This window comes from Ochotona curzoniae, unplaced genomic scaffold (genome assembly GCF_017591425.1).
Source record: "Ochotona curzoniae isolate NIBS_2020 unplaced genomic scaffold, NIBS_Ocur_1.0 scaffold_4505, whole genome shotgun sequence".
Taxonomy (NCBI): domain Eukaryota; kingdom Metazoa; phylum Chordata; class Mammalia; order Lagomorpha; family Ochotonidae; genus Ochotona; species Ochotona curzoniae.
The window spans coordinates 18,650,924-18,669,713 of NW_024467118.1; the positions used below are offsets into that span (position 1 = coordinate 18,650,924).

The following is an 18,790-nucleotide window of genomic DNA, read 5'->3' on the forward strand; positions in this document are numbered from 1 at the left end:
TTCTACTGCCATCTCTGGACCCAAGCCTCTCTTCACCACCTTACATAGATAGACACACACCATTCAGAATGACAGCTTGGCTGCTTATCTTAATGAAAGTTGGAGTGTTGACCATAATCAGCACATGCCCACTATTCACAGGTCCATGTTGAGGCAAAGTTGCCTTGAAGCTGAAATGTTTTTATGCACATGGCCTTTTTTCATGTCTGCATGCTCCATATTTTCACTTAAACTGAGTAAAATCTTCATTTAAGATGCACTTTGGGATGTTAAGTCAAAATATAGCAACTAGTCAGCTGTTTATTAAAAATAAATATATGCCTATGTTTTCTTTCTTAATTGTAAGTGTCCAATTGAAAAGAGTTATTGTCCGTATATGATTTCTTGAAAATAAAAGACCAGTTAATGAAAGAGCAATTATTGTTTGAAGACTAGTATCATGTACTGCGCAGCAAAGAGCAACGTGATAACATTGGATGATTAACCATCCTATCTTTTGTTCTTGTAAATCTTTGTGTCCCTAAATCTTTTAATGTACAGTGAAAAAATATGGTTATCAATTCAAAATTGCTAGTTATAATTAGCTTTCTAGGTGTATAAATCAGCACTCCCAAACTTCAAATAAGTGACACAAATTTAACATTTTAAGACAGTGCTCAGGTATGAATGGAGACATGACTCTCATAAGAATTCACCTGCATTTAGTTATTCCAAATTTGTGTGTCATTGATTGGCTTTCTGTTTTGTAAGGGGGTGGGGACAATCTGTGCTCATTAGTTACATACAACATAGTGGATGCTTACCAAGGAAAAATTTCATGCTTCTTCCTCTTGTTGGTTCATAGCCCTGGGGCTTAACACTCAATAGAAACCATTATTACATTTGAAGAATTGTTTAGCCAGAAGTTTACTAACTCGAAGAAGCAAAAGAAACTGGATGCTAACCAGGTAATTTAACTGCAATTGCTTCGACACCTTGCAGGCAAGACATTTTATTTTACTCTATTTCTAAATTCATTAATAATGTAAAACCAGTCAAATTTATCAGATCACCTTATTCTGAATCCTGATTAAAATTTTCAAAATATTTGTTTTTCTTATATTGTTGGAGCATTTTATTTCCAAATAGAATCCCCCCATGCTTTCTGAAAGCTATATGCAAAGATTGACCAAACAATCTTTTTAACAGTTAAATGTCACTTAAAGAATAAGCAAATTCCTGAAGCCATTGGTAGCTCTGCTCAGAGAACCAAGTTCGCCTCTCTAGTCACTTTACCAGGCATTTCATCTCAAAATATTTGCTTCCCTTTTGAATATTTTTTGCTTTTATGCTTAAGCTTACCGTGTTTTAGCTTAGTTAACTTGCATAGCAGGAAGCTGTTTCTTAACTTTGGCCTCTCTTTCTGAAGGTGATTTGACACACAAGAGCTGGAAGTCTGTGCCCTTTATGCTTTGTGATCTGTAAAAAGTCCATAGATTACGTATTTATTGCATTTACTGATAATCTTGTGAATTCCATTAGACTAATATGGATATTATGTTATAATGAAGACACACGCTTTCATTTTCTCAAGTTTCTCTTCTTCTTATGTCCCTAGATGAAACAAAGTGAGTTGGAATTTAAACAGTAAAAAAAAAACTAATGTGGTTTAAACAGGTGCAAAATAGTAATTATGTAAAAAAAACTATTTCTTTGGGAGAAATGAGAGATTATACCTAGTTAAGTAGATGACAGAGTACTAATTATTATTTATAGCCTTTATTATTATATACCTGCAAGTCTAAAAGATTAAGCTTCAGTTAACTTTGAACAACTAGTAATTATAAAATACAATGCCAACTGTCAGAAAAACCATTAACTTATATACACCTAATCTTTGAAATTGAATTACAGTTTTTTCAGGCTTCTTGTAATGTGCATTCTAACATTAATTGTTAAATAGTTTCAAAAGAAGAACATTAGCTGTGTCTTTTTTTTTCGTTTCTTGCTCAAAATTTTTATTTAAAAAATGAATTTGGGTTGATTGACTGCAAACATAAATCTTAAATTATTTTATGTTTCCAATATAATGTACTTGCAATTTAATGTCAAGCACATTAAACATTAAAAATTATATCACCTTTAGTAAATGTCCCCCCAAAAAAAGGGATTGTGTAAAAAGGTATGACATTTAATGATTTAGAACCAATGCTCTACCATTCAAATATATGCATGGAAAGGACTGGCAGTCCTTAATAGTAATAGCAGCAAGAAAATATGGGGGTATTCCAAAAAGTTCATAGAAAAAATTAGAAATAAAAGATAGGTGCATTTTGATATGAAAAAATTTAAATCTGTCCACTGTTTGATGAGAATATTTATGAACTTTCTGTGAGAGCCTTGTATGCCTGGATTAAAAATGCTTTCCTACAAACTGAAAGTTTTTTTTTCCATTTTCCATGAACTTTTAAGTGTCCCCTTATATAGCAAATATAATCACATGTGTATGCATATGTAATTATTATCCAAAGCACTTATGTGCTTTTTTTCGTTTAGTCCTCAATCCACTGAAATAAAGCCAGATGGTCAAAAAACAACATGGACTCTAATCAGATTTTTTTAAAAAGGTTTATTTATATTTTTCTTGTAAAGGGAGATTTACAGAGAGAAGGAAATACTTTTTGCATCCGCTGGTTCACTCCCCAAATGGCCACAATAGCTGGATGAGGCTGAACCAATCCTAATCCAGAAGCCAGAAGCTTCTTCTTGGCCTCCCATGCAGGTACAGGGTCACAAGGCTTTCGGCTATACTTAGTTGCTTTCCTAGGCCACAAACAAGGAGTTTGATAGGAAGTAGAGCAGCCAGGGCATGAATTGTCACGTGTACAGGATGCCAGTGCTTACAGGCGGAGGATTAGCTAATTCAGCCACTGAGCCAACCCTTAATTAGACTTCTTTTGTTCAAATTCCAGTGTGTTTACTCCTGTGATCCACTGATTCTTTTAAATGATTACCAGTTCATTGTGAAAGTGTGTACAAAGCCTTAGTTGGTTTTGCACTCCAAGAGTATGAGAAGCTTATAAATGACCTTGAAGACAACACTTCAGTTAACACAGCATTTCCCATTCGCTCTGCTTATATTGCAGTTTCACGGTTTATAACTCTATCCTCAAATAAACTTAAAATTTACATATTATTCAACTATTTGTTTACATTGGGATTTAAGATGAAAGAAGTATCGCTCTTATTTCATTTGTGTTGATTTGTCTCTTAAGAAATACGTAGTCAGCTCTTCCTTCCCAACTGAACGAATCCAAGTGTAATTAATGTGTCTTAGGTAATCTTTTTGATGCTTTCCTTGTCAGAAGTGTCCAAATTGTGTTAACTTTTTGTACTTTTAATGTCTGTTTCCACTTCTGATATCCAATTCACCAAGGAGTGGTTACACGACTCTTATTCTTACTTCAACCCATTCCAGTGTGGTTTACAGAAATGGCCTTTGTTTCTGTGGAATGACAGTGTTCCAAAGCCTCATAATTGAACAGTCTTCCAACCACATGTTATTTAAAATAAATCTATCACCGCAAAGATGAAGCTTTCCTTATTGTATGCAGTTTAAGTAACGTCGGAACTTTGAGGCTTTTTACCAGCACAGTTTGTTTTGACTTGGCAACAAACAACAAAAACCAGCTGAGATACAGCTGTGAGAGAAACTTCAAGAAAAATCAGGTTTAGACCAATAGCCATATTTTCATAATGTTCTAGCTCTAGCACCTATCTCTTCTTGCATTCAGTGGACTTACCTTTTTCATCTCTCCAAGCTTATATCATTTCCCTTATGTCATATCAGACATCTGTCCAACTCTCTCCTTTGTATACTGGAATGTTCTTTTGCTTCAACTCAGCCTAAACAAAGATGATTTTCCCCCAAACTCTCAACATGAGTTTGCAAAACACAGGTATGTTTTTGTTTGAGAAGATGCACAATATAGACATCACAAGCATAGCTTGAAGGGGGCTCGGTGCAATAACGTGGTTAAAATCCTTGCCGGGATCCCATATGGTGGCCTGTTTAAATCCTGGTGGCCCTGCTTCCCATCAGCTCCCTGCTTGTGGCCTGGGACAGCAGTTGAGGAAGGCCCAAAGTCATGGACCTTGCATCCATGTGGTGGACCTGGAAGAGCTCCTGGCTTCAGATCGGCTTGACTCCAGCGATTGTGGTCACTTGGGGAGTGCACCATTGGACAGATCTGTCTCTCCTCCTCTCTGTATATCCGTCTTCAGAATGAAAAAATAAACAAATCTTAACAACCTGTCATAGCTTGGAAGTCAGGGTGCATGGATCTGTAATCTCATTCCTCTCGGGTGATATGGTCAGCTTCTTTGTGTGTTAGTTTCCCCACCTGGAAAACGGGTTTAATATACAATGAGTTACATATAAATCTATAAGTATATACATTTTGTGTATGTCATTTAAAAATAACTCCCAAAGCATATGTTTGGAGATGATTTCTGTTGTTACAATACTTACACTTTTGGCTTTTTTCTTTGGTTTTGTTATAGGGTTGATACACTTGAACTGTTAATAACACAGACTGATACACAGACTTGTGAGAATCCTTTCCAACTGGTCTTCTTTGCCTAGGAACTGCAGAACGGCCATTGGAGCTATTTTCATTGCTTACATAGGAAAATCTGTTTATACCACGAAACCTGTTTTCCTGTGTGATGCCCATTGCTGGCGTTGTCAAAACTGAAAACATTTGCAAAAGCAAACACACACACACACAGACACACAAAGCCTTAAATAAAGAGCATGTACGGCAGATGGTGGAAATGAATAGTTGATTGTCACTGTTTGCTAGTCTGTTCTGCCTTCGAATTATTGCAGTACCATAATTTTTTCATGATTATCTGTGAAATTATGTTGACTGGTAAGCTCTGATTCATGCTTTTCTTAAATCATCTGCTGGAGAAATGATGTTCTAATTGCATTCCTGAATTTTTTATACTATGAATTTGTTAAGCAAGACACATTTTACTAAAGAAAAAGCATAAATGTATGTAATTTGACATTGTGACAGATTAATACTTAGGCATTAGACTGGCGGTACAATTAGACAGCTTAAATGTGTGCTACATCTTAATGTCTATATGACTTTAAGAAGCCACATTAATTCCTCCTTTCTTAAAAGAGAGAGAGAGAAAAGAGGGAGAGAGAGGGAGACGGAGAGAGAGAGAGATCTGTGGCCACTTCTCTGATTGAAATAAATCAAAGTATATTAGAGGATTTAAATGGATTATGGGAAAGATATTCACAACTATACCTAATTTTAGAAAATTGAAATCTAGGTAACTAATGGTAATTTCAAAACATCTCAAAGATAAGAAACTGTATTTACTGTAGCCTTCCTGGTTATTGGGAATGTGATTAACTTTCATCCTTTGAGTTACCCAACTGTTTTTTTCTTGATGTTTTTGAAAATTCAGGCTCCAAAATAAAATTTCAAATGATACCTGAAAGTGCAATTATGAAATTATATGCATACCAAAATTATATTATGCTGTATGGATGCATATAATAGCAAGTAGTTTGCTTAGAAATAACCTAGAATGCACAAGCTTTCACATGACATGATTTAAATTACACTACACAGGTGTTTGACATTTTTCAGTATAACATATGATAAGAAATTCCTTGCAGAGAGAGGCCAACTGCATACCAAAAAAGCTAAAACCAAATCTCAAAATAATGGGCTTTAACGCCTGAGATAAATGCAATCATCAACTCATGGAGCAGGAAGTTCAGTTTGAAAATCATTGCTCTAAACTGTACATTATCTTCACTTTTGCAGTTTATAAAAATGACATTGCACTTATGATTGGCAGATGTCTTGATAATAATTTACCTGTAGCCATCATCTAAGTAGACATAATTGTCAGCATGACGTTTGGTCTGTTTTCCTACCATGTCATTCATTCAACAAATCAATAAGCACTTACTGGATATGTGACTGACATTGTACTAGAACCATTTAAACATGCATCTATATATTTTCCCAAACGAGTCATAATTCTCAAGAAAAGTCCCATGAATAAACAGCAGATTCCAATGCATTATACTAAATGCTATGACACAGAAAGACCCAGGATGAAAACTGGAGATGCCAAGAGAAAGCAAAGTTAGACAGGTTGAGCAGAACAAATTTGGAAGGAGATACATTGGGTGTGGATTCTGAAAGGTTTTCAAGAACTGAGTAAGTAGCAGTAGAAAAAGAAACAATTAATATGAAGATGTGAAACAACACAGGGCTCTGTAGAAATGACAAAGTCCACCTGGCATGTTGAAGTGGCAAGTAGCAAGATGCACACATGGAAAAGAGATGAGAATCCAGAATTAGGTAGGGTCCAGATCCAACAGGGTGTATACAGAGAGTGAAATTTATATGAAAGTTTATGGAAGAGAATTTCAAATCAATGGACTTGCTTATCTACTGAATGTACTGGAAATAATCCTAATGTTTATTTTTATTACAGATGCTTTCTTAATAACCCTTAAAAGGGAAACAAGAAAAACAAAACAGAAAGTGATAAACAATCAGTAAATATCAGGCAGTCATGAGCATATGAAACATATTGATACCTGGGTGTATGTCTTGAATGCCATGTCAGTTTGGTTTTTTTGTTTGTTTGTTTTGCTTTGCTTTGTTTTGTTTTTGTCTTGTAGGGAAGTCATAGTATTCCCATTCAGAACAATGATGTGAACCTGCTCCTCTGGTCATGATGTCGGGGTAGCTATCCCATGTGAGCTGGATGAAATAGTGTTATCATCCATAAAGTGATTTGTTTATATTTTGCTGGACAAAACTAAATAGGGCCTTTTTAGTTGATCATATACAAATGACAATGAGCAGTAGATACTAGTTTGAAGTGGAATCTTCAAAAATAAAAAAATGAAAATTCTTGAGTACATGTTTCACAGATACAAGTTCAAGAAATGAAAGTCAAAGTAGTAGTCTCCATTTTCTTTTATGTATGAAATGCAATTATCAATGATCAAATGCATCAAATCCATGCTGTTCCAACTCTGAAATCCGTGCTATTCCAACTCTGAAATCCATGCTGTTCCAACTCTGACCAGAGAACATGTGCTATTTTTATATTTCACCCGTTATATATTAACTTTGGGCTCTAATAAAATTATTCTTTTAAAATTGTGTATGCTATGTGATTGAGTTAAATCTAACACTTCTGAGATAGCCGTAGCACAGGAGCATTCCTTTCTGAAGATACACCAGCATATTTGCTTGGCTTTTCCAGTTTAGAGTGTGCCCACATTCCCTGGTTTGCATCACTTTCTTCATCTTCAGTGCTAACAGTGTCAAGTTGAATCTTTTTCACATGAACTTTAGCCTGAATTAACTTCCCCCAGTCTCCTAATTTCAAGCCCCTTGTGAAGTACTGGTTGCTATATCTGTGCAAAGCAGCATAATCTCCCTGTTCTAAATTCAATGAATTTGCTTTCTGAATGCCACCTGGACCCTTAGTTCTCCTTGGCCATATTGCATAATATCTTCTCAGTTTCCAGGTAGTAGGATGCATACACTCTTGGAAAGAGCATTTCTGATTTCTATCACAAAGAGATCTTGAGAACAAATGCACAGACAAGGTGGATCCTGCAGCACACCCGGGAGCAGCAATGGGATTGCCTTCAACAACATTCAGGGTGTGATGGTTATCGTGAAAGTGGAGGGGGTCTTTGTGGCTTGTTTCTCCATTTATCACAGGCTCCCAGTGATGATCAGCAGTGAGACTTGGCCACTCTTCAAAGCAACAGGAAGCAAATAAAAGAAAACATTTCAGTGAACTTCACAGTGAATGCCAGTCAAAGAAGCAACTGGTCCAGTGATGCCACATTGATTTTTTCTCATTTAGCTGCTCATTGAGCTTTCTTTGCTGGTCACCATGGATCAGCTTTTCTCCCTTAATTTAGCTGCTTTGTATTTCAGAGTTCTTCAACACTTTCTTGATCCCAGTCATGACTGCCAATATAGTTTTGACCAATCAACTTATCAATCGCTGTAAAGAATCAGCATTCCAAATGTTTTAAAATTCTTTCACTCAGAGGTTGATCTCAGAAGCAGCACTTCAGAACTAAGTCAGTGTCTGCTTGAAACCTTGAAACTGTCCTCAAAGGTTGAAGCCAACAAAATGTAAACATTCTTGGTGTGTTTGACTTTGGACACTTAAATAATCTACAAATGGTAATGTAGTTAAACGTGAATCATTTTCCCCACTTCTAAAGGCGTTTCATTGTTTAGCTCTGTTAATGAGTGACTTGTTTTGAAACAGACTTGCATAATTTTGATGTCTTGAGTATTGCTGCACTGGGTATTTTAACCTTTGGATTTTATGCCAAAAAAAAGTCCCAACTGTACAATTCACCTTCCTTTCTCGATAAACAAAAAGTTGGAGACACATTCAGGACCTAACTCTGTAAATTTGAATCCTAACAAATTTTTTCTTAAGAAAGAAAAAAATTGATTTTCTATGCACTGGTTCACTCCCTAAGTTTCCACAACAACTGGGACAGAACATGAGCTAAACCATGAACCAGAAATTTAATCCAGCTCTCCTACATCAACGGCAGGAATGTGAGTGCTTGTGCCATCACTGCATCTTTGAGGATCTGTATTAGCAGGAAGCTGGAGTCAGGAGCCTGATCGTGGTATCAAATCCAGGTACTTCAATGTGGAACACGTGTATTTTCACCAGAGGCCTACACTAAGTGCCCCCCCAACTATAATGTTATGCAATATTCTGTAAATAACTATGCATAACATTTTATGGAATCACCTAATGGTGGGAAAATTTTCAGCACATTATTAAGGCTCTGAATCACAAAGCAAATAATTTAACATAAGGAAACGAAAGAAGAAAAACAAATGTAAATGGTCAAGAAGGGCATTTGCTCTTAGTGGCACGAAAAATTAGTAACATGGGAAGCACATGTCACCTTCACCTTCCTGAGTTTCACAAATGGCCTTGATCGATATGATTCTCTTCTCACTGCTAGCACTTCTTTCTTTTCATACACTCTGGTCCTTCAGAGGAGTCTCTGCTGACTCTAATTTGGCATGGATGAAGAGGAGAAACAAGGAGAAATCACATCTCAGGCATGCATAAATGATTGCGCTCTCAAGCAGTCACCATACATTTTTTTGTGGTAGTGCAGTTTTCCTGTGCCGACCAGCAGATTCCTGTTTGAGTTGATTCAGCAAGACTGCTTGAGTTGTGGCATACAAAGTCTCCACTGTATACGATAATGCCACATTCAGGATGACAGTGGTCTGAGCCTTAGGGCACTAAATGCTTCTTGAAATATATTCAGTTGCAGTTTAACTGAGTTTTGCCTAAGGTCTATGAGAAAGTTGCTGATGCTTTCAAACATGTTTAAACATTTTAATATTGTCTTGATGCATCAGCCTGAACTAAAGCACCCGTAGGTATGAGACAATGAGGTTCTGTAATTAAAGACTGGAATTTCCAAGACCTTTATGGTATCTCCCTCTTTGAACTAAATACATTCTGCTGAAACTTTGTTCTTGCAGCAATATTAGTCAATTCATTGTTCATAATAAGGAGAAAAAATTAATATGTTATTTCCAGATCTCAGACATAATATAAATTGTCTATTGCAAATAGCCTAACACATGATTAACTATTATTTTTTGTAATCTCTTGTTGCATTAATAAACAGAGGGATATAACTCAGTGGTTTCAAGCAACAAATATTTAGTACTTCTCACACTTCTGTGGATTAACTACATGGTTCTTCTGCTATTTTTAACCTGTCTCACTGTTGAAGCACATACAGCGAGGGTTGGCTGAGGTTAGCCATTGCTGAGAAAGCTTGTCTCCTGGAGCAGAGAGTTTCATCTTCAACAAACTAGAACAGGCCTTTTCTCAGAATGGCCAGCTCAGAGTTCCCAAAGCAAAAGCAAGAGCTGGTGGGTCTCTGGAGAGTTCAGCCACAAAAAACGTAGTTGTTGCTTCTGCTACATTCTGGGTGTCAGAGCTAGGCTGGCTTCAGGAATTAGAAAACGGCATCTAACTCTTGACAGTATGAGTAGTAATCTCTCATTCCAAAAGCCTGCATGGAGAGAGATAAGGGAATTTTTGGTGTTCTTTTGCGTTTTGAAACAGTGCGCTGACATCATGGAAGTTTCAAAACTCACACTGAACTGCTCTTTGTTCTTATTGTTGTTGATGTATGAATGCTGCCCCATTTTTTTAGCTATTTGCTCTGCTCTTCATATGACAGCCACATCGTCTTATAATAATTTATTTTTAACAGTAGCCATCATTAAAATAATGCTTCAGTTTCTTTGCCCATGAAGACAAAGCAAGATGCCACAACCGAGTATCTTAGCAGAAAATTTCAAGTGGAATGATGAACTGTTTAGATGATTTGTATGGGATGTAAAGAGAATTTTACAGCAATAGTTCCTCTGCCCTTGAAGTTTGGGCAACCCAGTTATGTACTCAATAGCTTTTCTTGGACAAACTTTTAAGAGAGAGGTGTTCAGGTGGTCTGCTGTACGGGATATTGCGGTCAACATTACTCCCTAATAGGTAGCAACTGTGTGATCTATTAGCATAAATGCGGTAGTGCTGCTAGACAAACAAAGTAGAACAGCAGATATACGGATACATATGTAGACACTGGGTATGTGAAGCAACTACAACTCATGAATTACTCAGCACCTGGAGTGAATCCACGGACTTCTCCAGGAGCTCCAGTATACGTTGAAATGAACGAACGATCAGAAGTGTTTTGTAAATTTCACATCTGCATCGAACAACTTCCATTATTCTATCAAAAACATGATGCAGGCTACTTTGTGGAAAAAAAGGTGGTGGTAGGAGTTTATTTACCTCACAGCTTTGGAGGCTGGAAGTCAAAGCATGATACACGTTCATTTGTAGAAGTGCATTTTGGCTACGTCACATCGTGGTGGGAAGGGCAGAGAAAGCACATCTGTCCGCACTTGTGTGTTATCAGTGTGGTCTCTCTGCTTTTCCCGAGGAAGCTACCAGAATCAATCCAGGGGCTCCACACCAGTGAAATAGCCTAACCTAATCACTCCCTAGAGGTCCACCAGTGAATCACCAATATCAGAGTGTTTCCATTCTCATCTCACCACCAAAGTCTCACGTGGACTTTGGAATTTGATTTGGGAGGGATGTCACGCTGAGACTGGAGCAAGGAACTTGCAGCTCTAATCATATCTAAAGTCACCACTTAGAAATGGTGGAAATCAGTATAAGATTGTACATTGCAAGATCTTCAATTCTGTTTTTGGAAGTTCACTCTGCTTCAAGGGAAGTGTTTAGCAGTGCTGCCAACATCTCCAAAGTCAGGGCTGAGTAACTCGAAGTTCCATATCTCCTCTTCTATTTTGATTGGGGTCCAGATGATTCTATGACAATGACGACATTCTTGAGGATCTTCAACCACTTTGTCCAACCTAAGTGAAATTTCAAACTACTCATTTTGCTGTTTTCCAGAAAGTAATAGCACAAGAGAGGGTCACAAACTGCTTGTCGGAATCATGATTCTCACTCCAGTCATAATGTGTTACATGCTCACTTCCATAATCTTCCTAAATCCCCCAACAGTAAAAGGCAAGCATCTCCCAGTCACTTAGTTAAAAATATCCAAGTCCAACTCAATGTGAATTCGCAAGTTTTATTTAGATTAGTAAAACATTTCTTGGTAAATAATTTTGATTAATCAACCTTTGGTTAATAATTTCTTCTCAGTCTTCTTTGCAGGAAACCAATATGGTAATACTAATGTAGCAATCATCTTTTGACTGATAGACAATATGTTCACTTAGACCAGTGAAAGTAAAGCCAGCGCAAAAATAATTGAAAAATAATTTCCAGTTTTTCATTTTTCTTATTGCTCTTCATATTAGCTTTTAATTTTTACATTTTAGTTGACTGATAGAAAAGAGACTGACAGGTAGGGATTGTGTGTCTGATGTTTCTGTCCCCACCATGTTCATAGCTGAGATATCCAGAAACAAGGAGCCAGAAATTCAATCCATGTCTCCAACTGGGTGGAGCACACGAAAGTCTAGCCATTGCCTGCTGCCACCTACTGTATACATTAGAACAATGGTGGAATTCAGAGTGAAACCAGAAGTCATATTCAAGCATCCCAACTGATTTCTTAACCAGTAGGCCAAATGACTCCTATTTAGCTTTTCTGTTTGTGTTTTTATATAATCAAATTTTACCAGAATTTAAGTGTTCATCTAGAAAAATAAAGTCTGAATACATCAGAAAATTGAGAAATATAAAAAGAAATTCTAAAAAAAAAAAGAAAGGCATTTTAGTCTATTTTCTTTGCAAAACAGAAGATAATCCGACACCTTATGATCTGCAGGATTTTTTCCAAATAATATTAGAAATAGAGTAGTATTTATCGTGGGAACAGAGTGGAAAATGATTTGAAAATCTGAGAAGTCAAGGCAGTGACTAACATTGTCCTTTTACCTCCTATGTTCGGAGTTTAAATATAAATTTATAAGCCAAACAGTAAAAAATGCACATGGCATTATGTAAAATTATTTTCAAAATTCAGTGAACAGGTTTTAAAACTAAATGTCACATGTTCATACCTTCTCTGGGTAATTGGGGAGACCCATTTGTCTTCAATTCCAAGTCAAGTCTCAGGCGTGGAGTAAGTGGAGTGCCAGATTCCAGCAGGGTGCACACCCAGCAAGCCTCCCATCTGTGCTGTGTGGAGCTAAGTTTCAACAAGCCCACTGTGCTCTCTTCTTCTAATGATGCCCCTAATGGTTTCTTGGGAAAACTACTGGAAACATTAAAAGCTTCTGAAAATCTGGACTTATTATTTCTGATGATTCCATGCAGTAGCTGTCACATCGTGGGGGTCATTGAAAAAACATCCACTACCATATTACCTCTATACAAATCATCACCTTGAGTTACAAAACCAAAAAACATTGTTAGGGAGAGATCCAGATCTCTAAAACGTATGTATTTTTTCTACTTTTGGAAATGTGTTGTTTCAGGAAGGCTGATTAACTGTTTCTAGTGAGTGATAAGATCATGGCATGCATTTTCTGTATCAATTTTTTTTTTTTTTTTTTGCTCTGGGGATTGTAGATTTTTCTTACAGCTGTACGTAGCAGTAATTGACATGCAAAAAACAGCCATTTTGTAAAGATTTTTTTATTGATTTATTTTTATTGGAATGTCAGATAAACAGAGGAGAGACAGAGGATCTCCTTTCCGATGATTCACTCCCCAAGTGACCACACGATTGGAGCTGAAGCTGAACCAATCCGAAGCTAGGAGCCAGGAACTTCTTCCAGGTCTCCCACGCTGGTGCAGGGTCCCAAGGCTTTGGGCCACCCTTGACTGCTTTCCCAGGCTGCAAGAAGGCAGCTGGATGGGAAGCGGGGCTGCCGGGATTAGAAGCAGCGCCTCATATGGGATCCCAGAGCATTCAGACAAGGACTTTTAGCTGCTAGGCCACCGTACCGGGCCAGCTATTTTATTTTAAGAAGAATCAATTTATGTAATGGAGACATCTAAAATGAAAGTCAAACCACTTATTCTTTGGCCTCCCATATATTAGACTCCTCACTACTTCCATTCTCCTTGCAACTTAGTTGAGGTAATGAGTAAAAAGAATGATATATAAGAGGGTGTTTCATGTGTTATAAATTGGTTTGCTCTAGTACTTAAGTCTATGTACATTTGAGAGGAAGCTAACTTTGTCTAATAAAAGACTAATTCTTTAAAATGGCAGAATGAATTTTATTAAATATCCTAACTAGATAGGAATAGAAACTCTAGGATGGGCGTTTGGTCCAGCTAGTATGATGATCCTGTGCTGTATCTGAGTGCTTGGCTACTTCAGCCTCCTACCCAAGCAGTCAGCTTCTTTCCACACGTATCATAGATCTATCTGGATTGCATTTCCAGCTCATGCTTTGGCCCTGGTGAGGGCAATTGTGAACCTTTAAGAATGAATCAGCTGACACGAGGACTCTGTATGTGCTGCTCTGCCTCTCTTCATCTCAAGTTAGAAAAAGAATTTTACAAGTAGCGTTCAGGAATAACACTTATGATGAATACCATATCTACTGTCAGACTTCTCGGAGTTTGATGCAACATAAATGTGAAGCGAAAAGCCTCTGAAGAACAGGCCTTATTGTAAGACACGAGTATAGAGAATAAGTTCCATATAAAACATTTAAAGACTGTGTTGTTTTCACAATAGTAACTGACAACATTTGTGATTAGCTGTTTTCTACTTTCAGTTTAGTCAAAATAAAGCTATACTAAACTAAAGCACAAAATAATGTTCCTAACTCTTATGAAAAATCCTTCAGTGACAGGCCAGGAGAGCACTAATGTAGAAGAGCTCTGCTTCTGCAATCTTACATAAAGAGAGGGAATTGCCATTTGCTGCAACAGGCAAGATGCTTCTTGGGTCCTTCCCATCACATACTTGAGTGCAAAATTGAAATCCCAGCCCCCCGCTAGTTCCAACTACTTGATAATACACACTTTGAGAGGCATCAGGTTGTGGCTGGTATAGTTGGGCACCTGCCATTTGGGTACCAAGCACTGGCTTCAGTTCTCAGCTTTTACTAACTAAGTCATGATCCTTCTGGGCTTTTGCAGAGTTAACTGATATATTTGGCATCTCGTCTCTATTTCTCTGTCTCTCTACCATTTAAATAAATAAAATAATAAATGCGTGAAATTTAGAATCATAAAAACACAAACATTTTAAAAGTGCATATATCACAACAAGAACTGTATTTGATGATTTTCCAACAGCCTCTAAAAGACCATTTTGTGTTTCAAAAAATTCGTAATGTATGCTTACTCAATTAAAGTGATAAAGCATATGAAAACACACACACACAAACTATTCTGCTCATGGCTTACCTTAATAAATCACATCATAATACAAATTGCATTTGTTAACCATCAGCGTTTCTTTTGAAGATTCATTTTAGTGATCAAGATGGGAAGGTTTGATTGCTCATGATGAATCTCTTACAGCCTTTCTTGATTATTTTCTAAATTTGATAACAAACACTACATCTGTCTCAGCCAATTAGGCTTGTCAGCTTCCACTGTGGTCCCCAATCAGGTGTTTGACTTGGGAAATGACAGGAGATCCTTATTAAAAGCCATGCTTCCTGGATGGAGATGTGGCAGCCGCATGTGGATGACAAGTTGCCTTTCCTTAAAAGCATTAAGGGGAGAGCACTTTCATCAGTAAACACTCCAGATTACGGAGACTGGCTAAAAACTCTGAGGAGTGTCTCATTTACAGTTGATTAGAAATGACGTTACTCCAAATGAATGTAATTTCTGATGAGCAAGCTATAGGTAATTCAGGTACGTACATGTTACACATCAGTTGGGAGGTGTTTGAACACTAACGTATTTTTAAGGCACTTTTTAAGTTATTCTCACAGAGAAAACAAATGCAGTGAATTTCAAAGCGGGAAGAAAACTGAACCACTGAGAAACAGCCACCTGGTTATGTCTGAGTAACCCAAGACATTGTGTGAGACATAAATAAACTTAAAGGATTGGAGACAATTCTGGGTCATTTCTGCAAGGAACGACAATCCGATTTATAAAGGGTTTTGCAATTTTGTAAATCAATTTTTGATTACTATATATACCCTTGCTATGTACTATGATGGGAAGATGGAAGTTTGAATTTGTCAAAATGATGAAGGAATAAAGAAAGCTTTAGAGTAAAAAGACCTAATCCTAGAGTTTGCATTTTTAAAGACTTTGTCGTTGCTGTTGTTCAAAGCATTTAGGTCAGCTTCAAAGAGAGCAAAATACCTTTAGATAGGAAATATTTCTGAAGAACTTATAGCCTTCTCAGTTAACCCAATTGAAATGCAAAAATCATAATGCAAAAATCATTTATTTTTTTCGATCACTTTAAAATGCATACTTGGAAGACACAGGGAATTTAGCACCGCAAAACTAATAGTAAGGTGTTTTTCCCCAATTTTTGATGAGATTAAGAGGATGTGCCCATTTAAATTAACAGAGTCTGTACCCGCAATAAATAATCACCTTTGCAGTGTGCCCTCAGGGAAGGGTAACAAAATTCTGGATTTCCTGGGAAGAACTCTGACATTTCTTTGTGTTTTCTCAGCACATGGCAGAAATATCTGTGGCCACTGTGGGTCAAGAATCGATGGGCTGACAAATGTCAATATTTCAGTTATCCATCACTGAGGGGGGAAGCGACATGCATTATTGGATATCATCGATTTAGGAGGTTTAGCAGAGTCAAACTCCTGAAACATCCTTTCCCAGTGTTAAACCATGTAAGATAATACGCACAGGCAAAGGCAGAGGATATAAATATATTAGGGATAAATTTGTTATCCCTTCATTCCCAAACTGTATCTACCCAAGATTATGCATATTGAAATCTTACTGCTTCGTCTGTGGTTATATTTGCAGAGGTTAAAATTGCTCTTTATTTCCAAATATTTTAATGAAATGATTAGTTCTCAATAAAAGGTGATAATGGAATATATAAAATTGTTATGTGATTTGATAGAATTTGTAGTATCATCACATTATATTTGTTGTCTGGAAATAAAGTAAATTATAAATTAGATGAAACCCTATAGGTTATTCTCATTAATCTGTTGAGATAGAGCGGGTTTTACTGTCTTATTCATGATTTGCCATGCAAATGCACAGTCTATAAAATATTTACTATTGAAATAATAACTATTTTTGAAAGGCTGACACAAAAATAATTTATTGATACATGTAAATAATTTTTAGCTACTATCTTTAATTTGATCCTTAAGAATGCCCTGCCTGTTGCTTAGCTTTTTAGAATGGAACTTTTTCCCACACCATTGGGCGACATTAATTAGAAATATGTGCTCTTTTATCAAAGTTTAAGAACTTGGTGATACATATCCAGTATAGTACAGGTAATATTTTCATACACCAATGCATTAGCAACCCGTATGTCTATACCAACACTCGTGAGACTGCTCTGCAGCTGCTTTTAGGCCATTTGACACAGTTGGGGAGGAGGCGGAGAGCTGGAGAGGGGCAGGTGGATGGGGATGCCACTGACACGCTCAAACCTGTGACCTACATGTTCTTTGCAGTTTCGCTTTTTGCCACATAATATGATGTCAATTTAGCTTGTGCTTCTGAGCCACCCTGATGTCTTTGAAATGTATTCAAAATGTAGTTTAAATATAAGGTTTTGCATATTTGCATGCCATGAATAATGTATAAGCAAGAAGGAATTCAATTGGAAACTGCATACCATTTCTGGAATAATTTATAGATACAGAAAATTATCTAGTTCGGTTTAATAACTCCTGCGGATATGAATAAAGCCTATACTCATCCAAATATACATATACGTACTTGCAGCCTCTACTTAAGACTATCCTGTAATGGCATAACCCTTCCAGAAACGGAAACTCATCATGCTATCCATCCTTTCTATATAAGGTCTGATGTTTCTGCAAAACCTTATCTGTAATACATATGAATCAAAACCCATTCTATCGCATGATGACCTATAGGCTATTGGGGATGGTAAAACATTTTTGCACATTTTTTTCCTTAGTTTCATCTCATCAGGAATCCTGTTGGAGCATGCCTAAATTTAACCCAGTTCTTCTTCTTGGATTTCAGATTCAAGGCCTCTTCCAGATGTAGCCATGACTGGGAAGTGCACTCGTGAGTGTGACGAGTACGGCCACTCAGACTCCTGCTGGATGCCTGTCCGCACGTCCCCGGAGAGGAAGAAGAGCCAGCCCAAACTCTCCACTTTCATGCCTGTTGATGAACGAGGAAGCCAGGAGAAGCTGGCCAATGGCGAGGCTGCTGTCATGGGCGACCGCAACAGAAACCTCCTGAACAAAAAGTTGACCTCATCCTATGAGACCTTCAGTGCAGCTAGTTTCAGCAAAAATGAGGAAGCCAATCCTGAGGATATTCCCCTGACAAAAACAGGGGAATATAAGCCATCTCCTGTCAACACTCTCACTAGAAGAGAAGTTTACCTGTAGGCTGTCAAAGAGCAAGAGCAAAGTTCTTTTCATGTACGAGAAGGAGAATATGGGGCAAAACAGAAAACAAAAACAAAAACAAACAAGAAAAAAACCTTACAAAGTAGAGTAACTAAGAGGGGGCTACCAAAGAGACGAAGCTTTGCCTGCCACTTCTGCCTCCAGATCAGGCATTTAATGATACTGTTAGCCTGATGCTAATGTACAATGTAGAAACCATCCCGTTACTTGCATGTCTACCCCCTTCACCGAACCCCAACACCCGCTCTCTTTTCCCCACACCCTTCCAAGAAAAAAAAAAAAAAGGACAGTTGCAAGTTTCTTTCATGGTAATAAGCCTGATGAGCAGAACACAACACACTCTCATGATCCCTAAGCTGAAGCATGACTGTAGTCTCTTTGATTTTGAGTGTCATCCGGCTGGCTTAAAAAGCAGGGCAGGAAAATATATTTCAAACATATTATCATCAGAATATGATTTCCCACCATTCAAGGCAACCCTTTGAAAAATGAGAGTCCCTTTAAAAGTATGACCTTGTCAGAGGGGACTTTATTAAAAAAAAAAAAAACAAAAACATTTTCAGAAGATGACAGCTTTAATAGTCTAATGAAGACTGAGAACTAAACAGTTCTCAGACGGAGGTGGCAATCCCAAACTGGAA

General features: G+C 37.3%; 1 protein-coding gene across 1 annotated transcript in view; it reads left to right on the plus strand.

The window, feature by feature from the left end:
* Positions 1-18,183, plus strand: part of PCDH7 (protocadherin 7) — a gene marked incomplete at its 5' end in the record, with an annotated part of 381,927 nt that extends 363,744 nt beyond the window's left edge. Inside the window, one exon of the mRNA XM_040966327.1 lies at positions 17,752-18,183. Coding sequence (XP_040822261.1) covers positions 17,752-18,128 — 377 coding nt within the window. The remainder of the gene's footprint in view (positions 1-17,751) is intronic.
* Between the last annotated feature and the right edge of the window lie 607 nt (positions 18,184-18,790).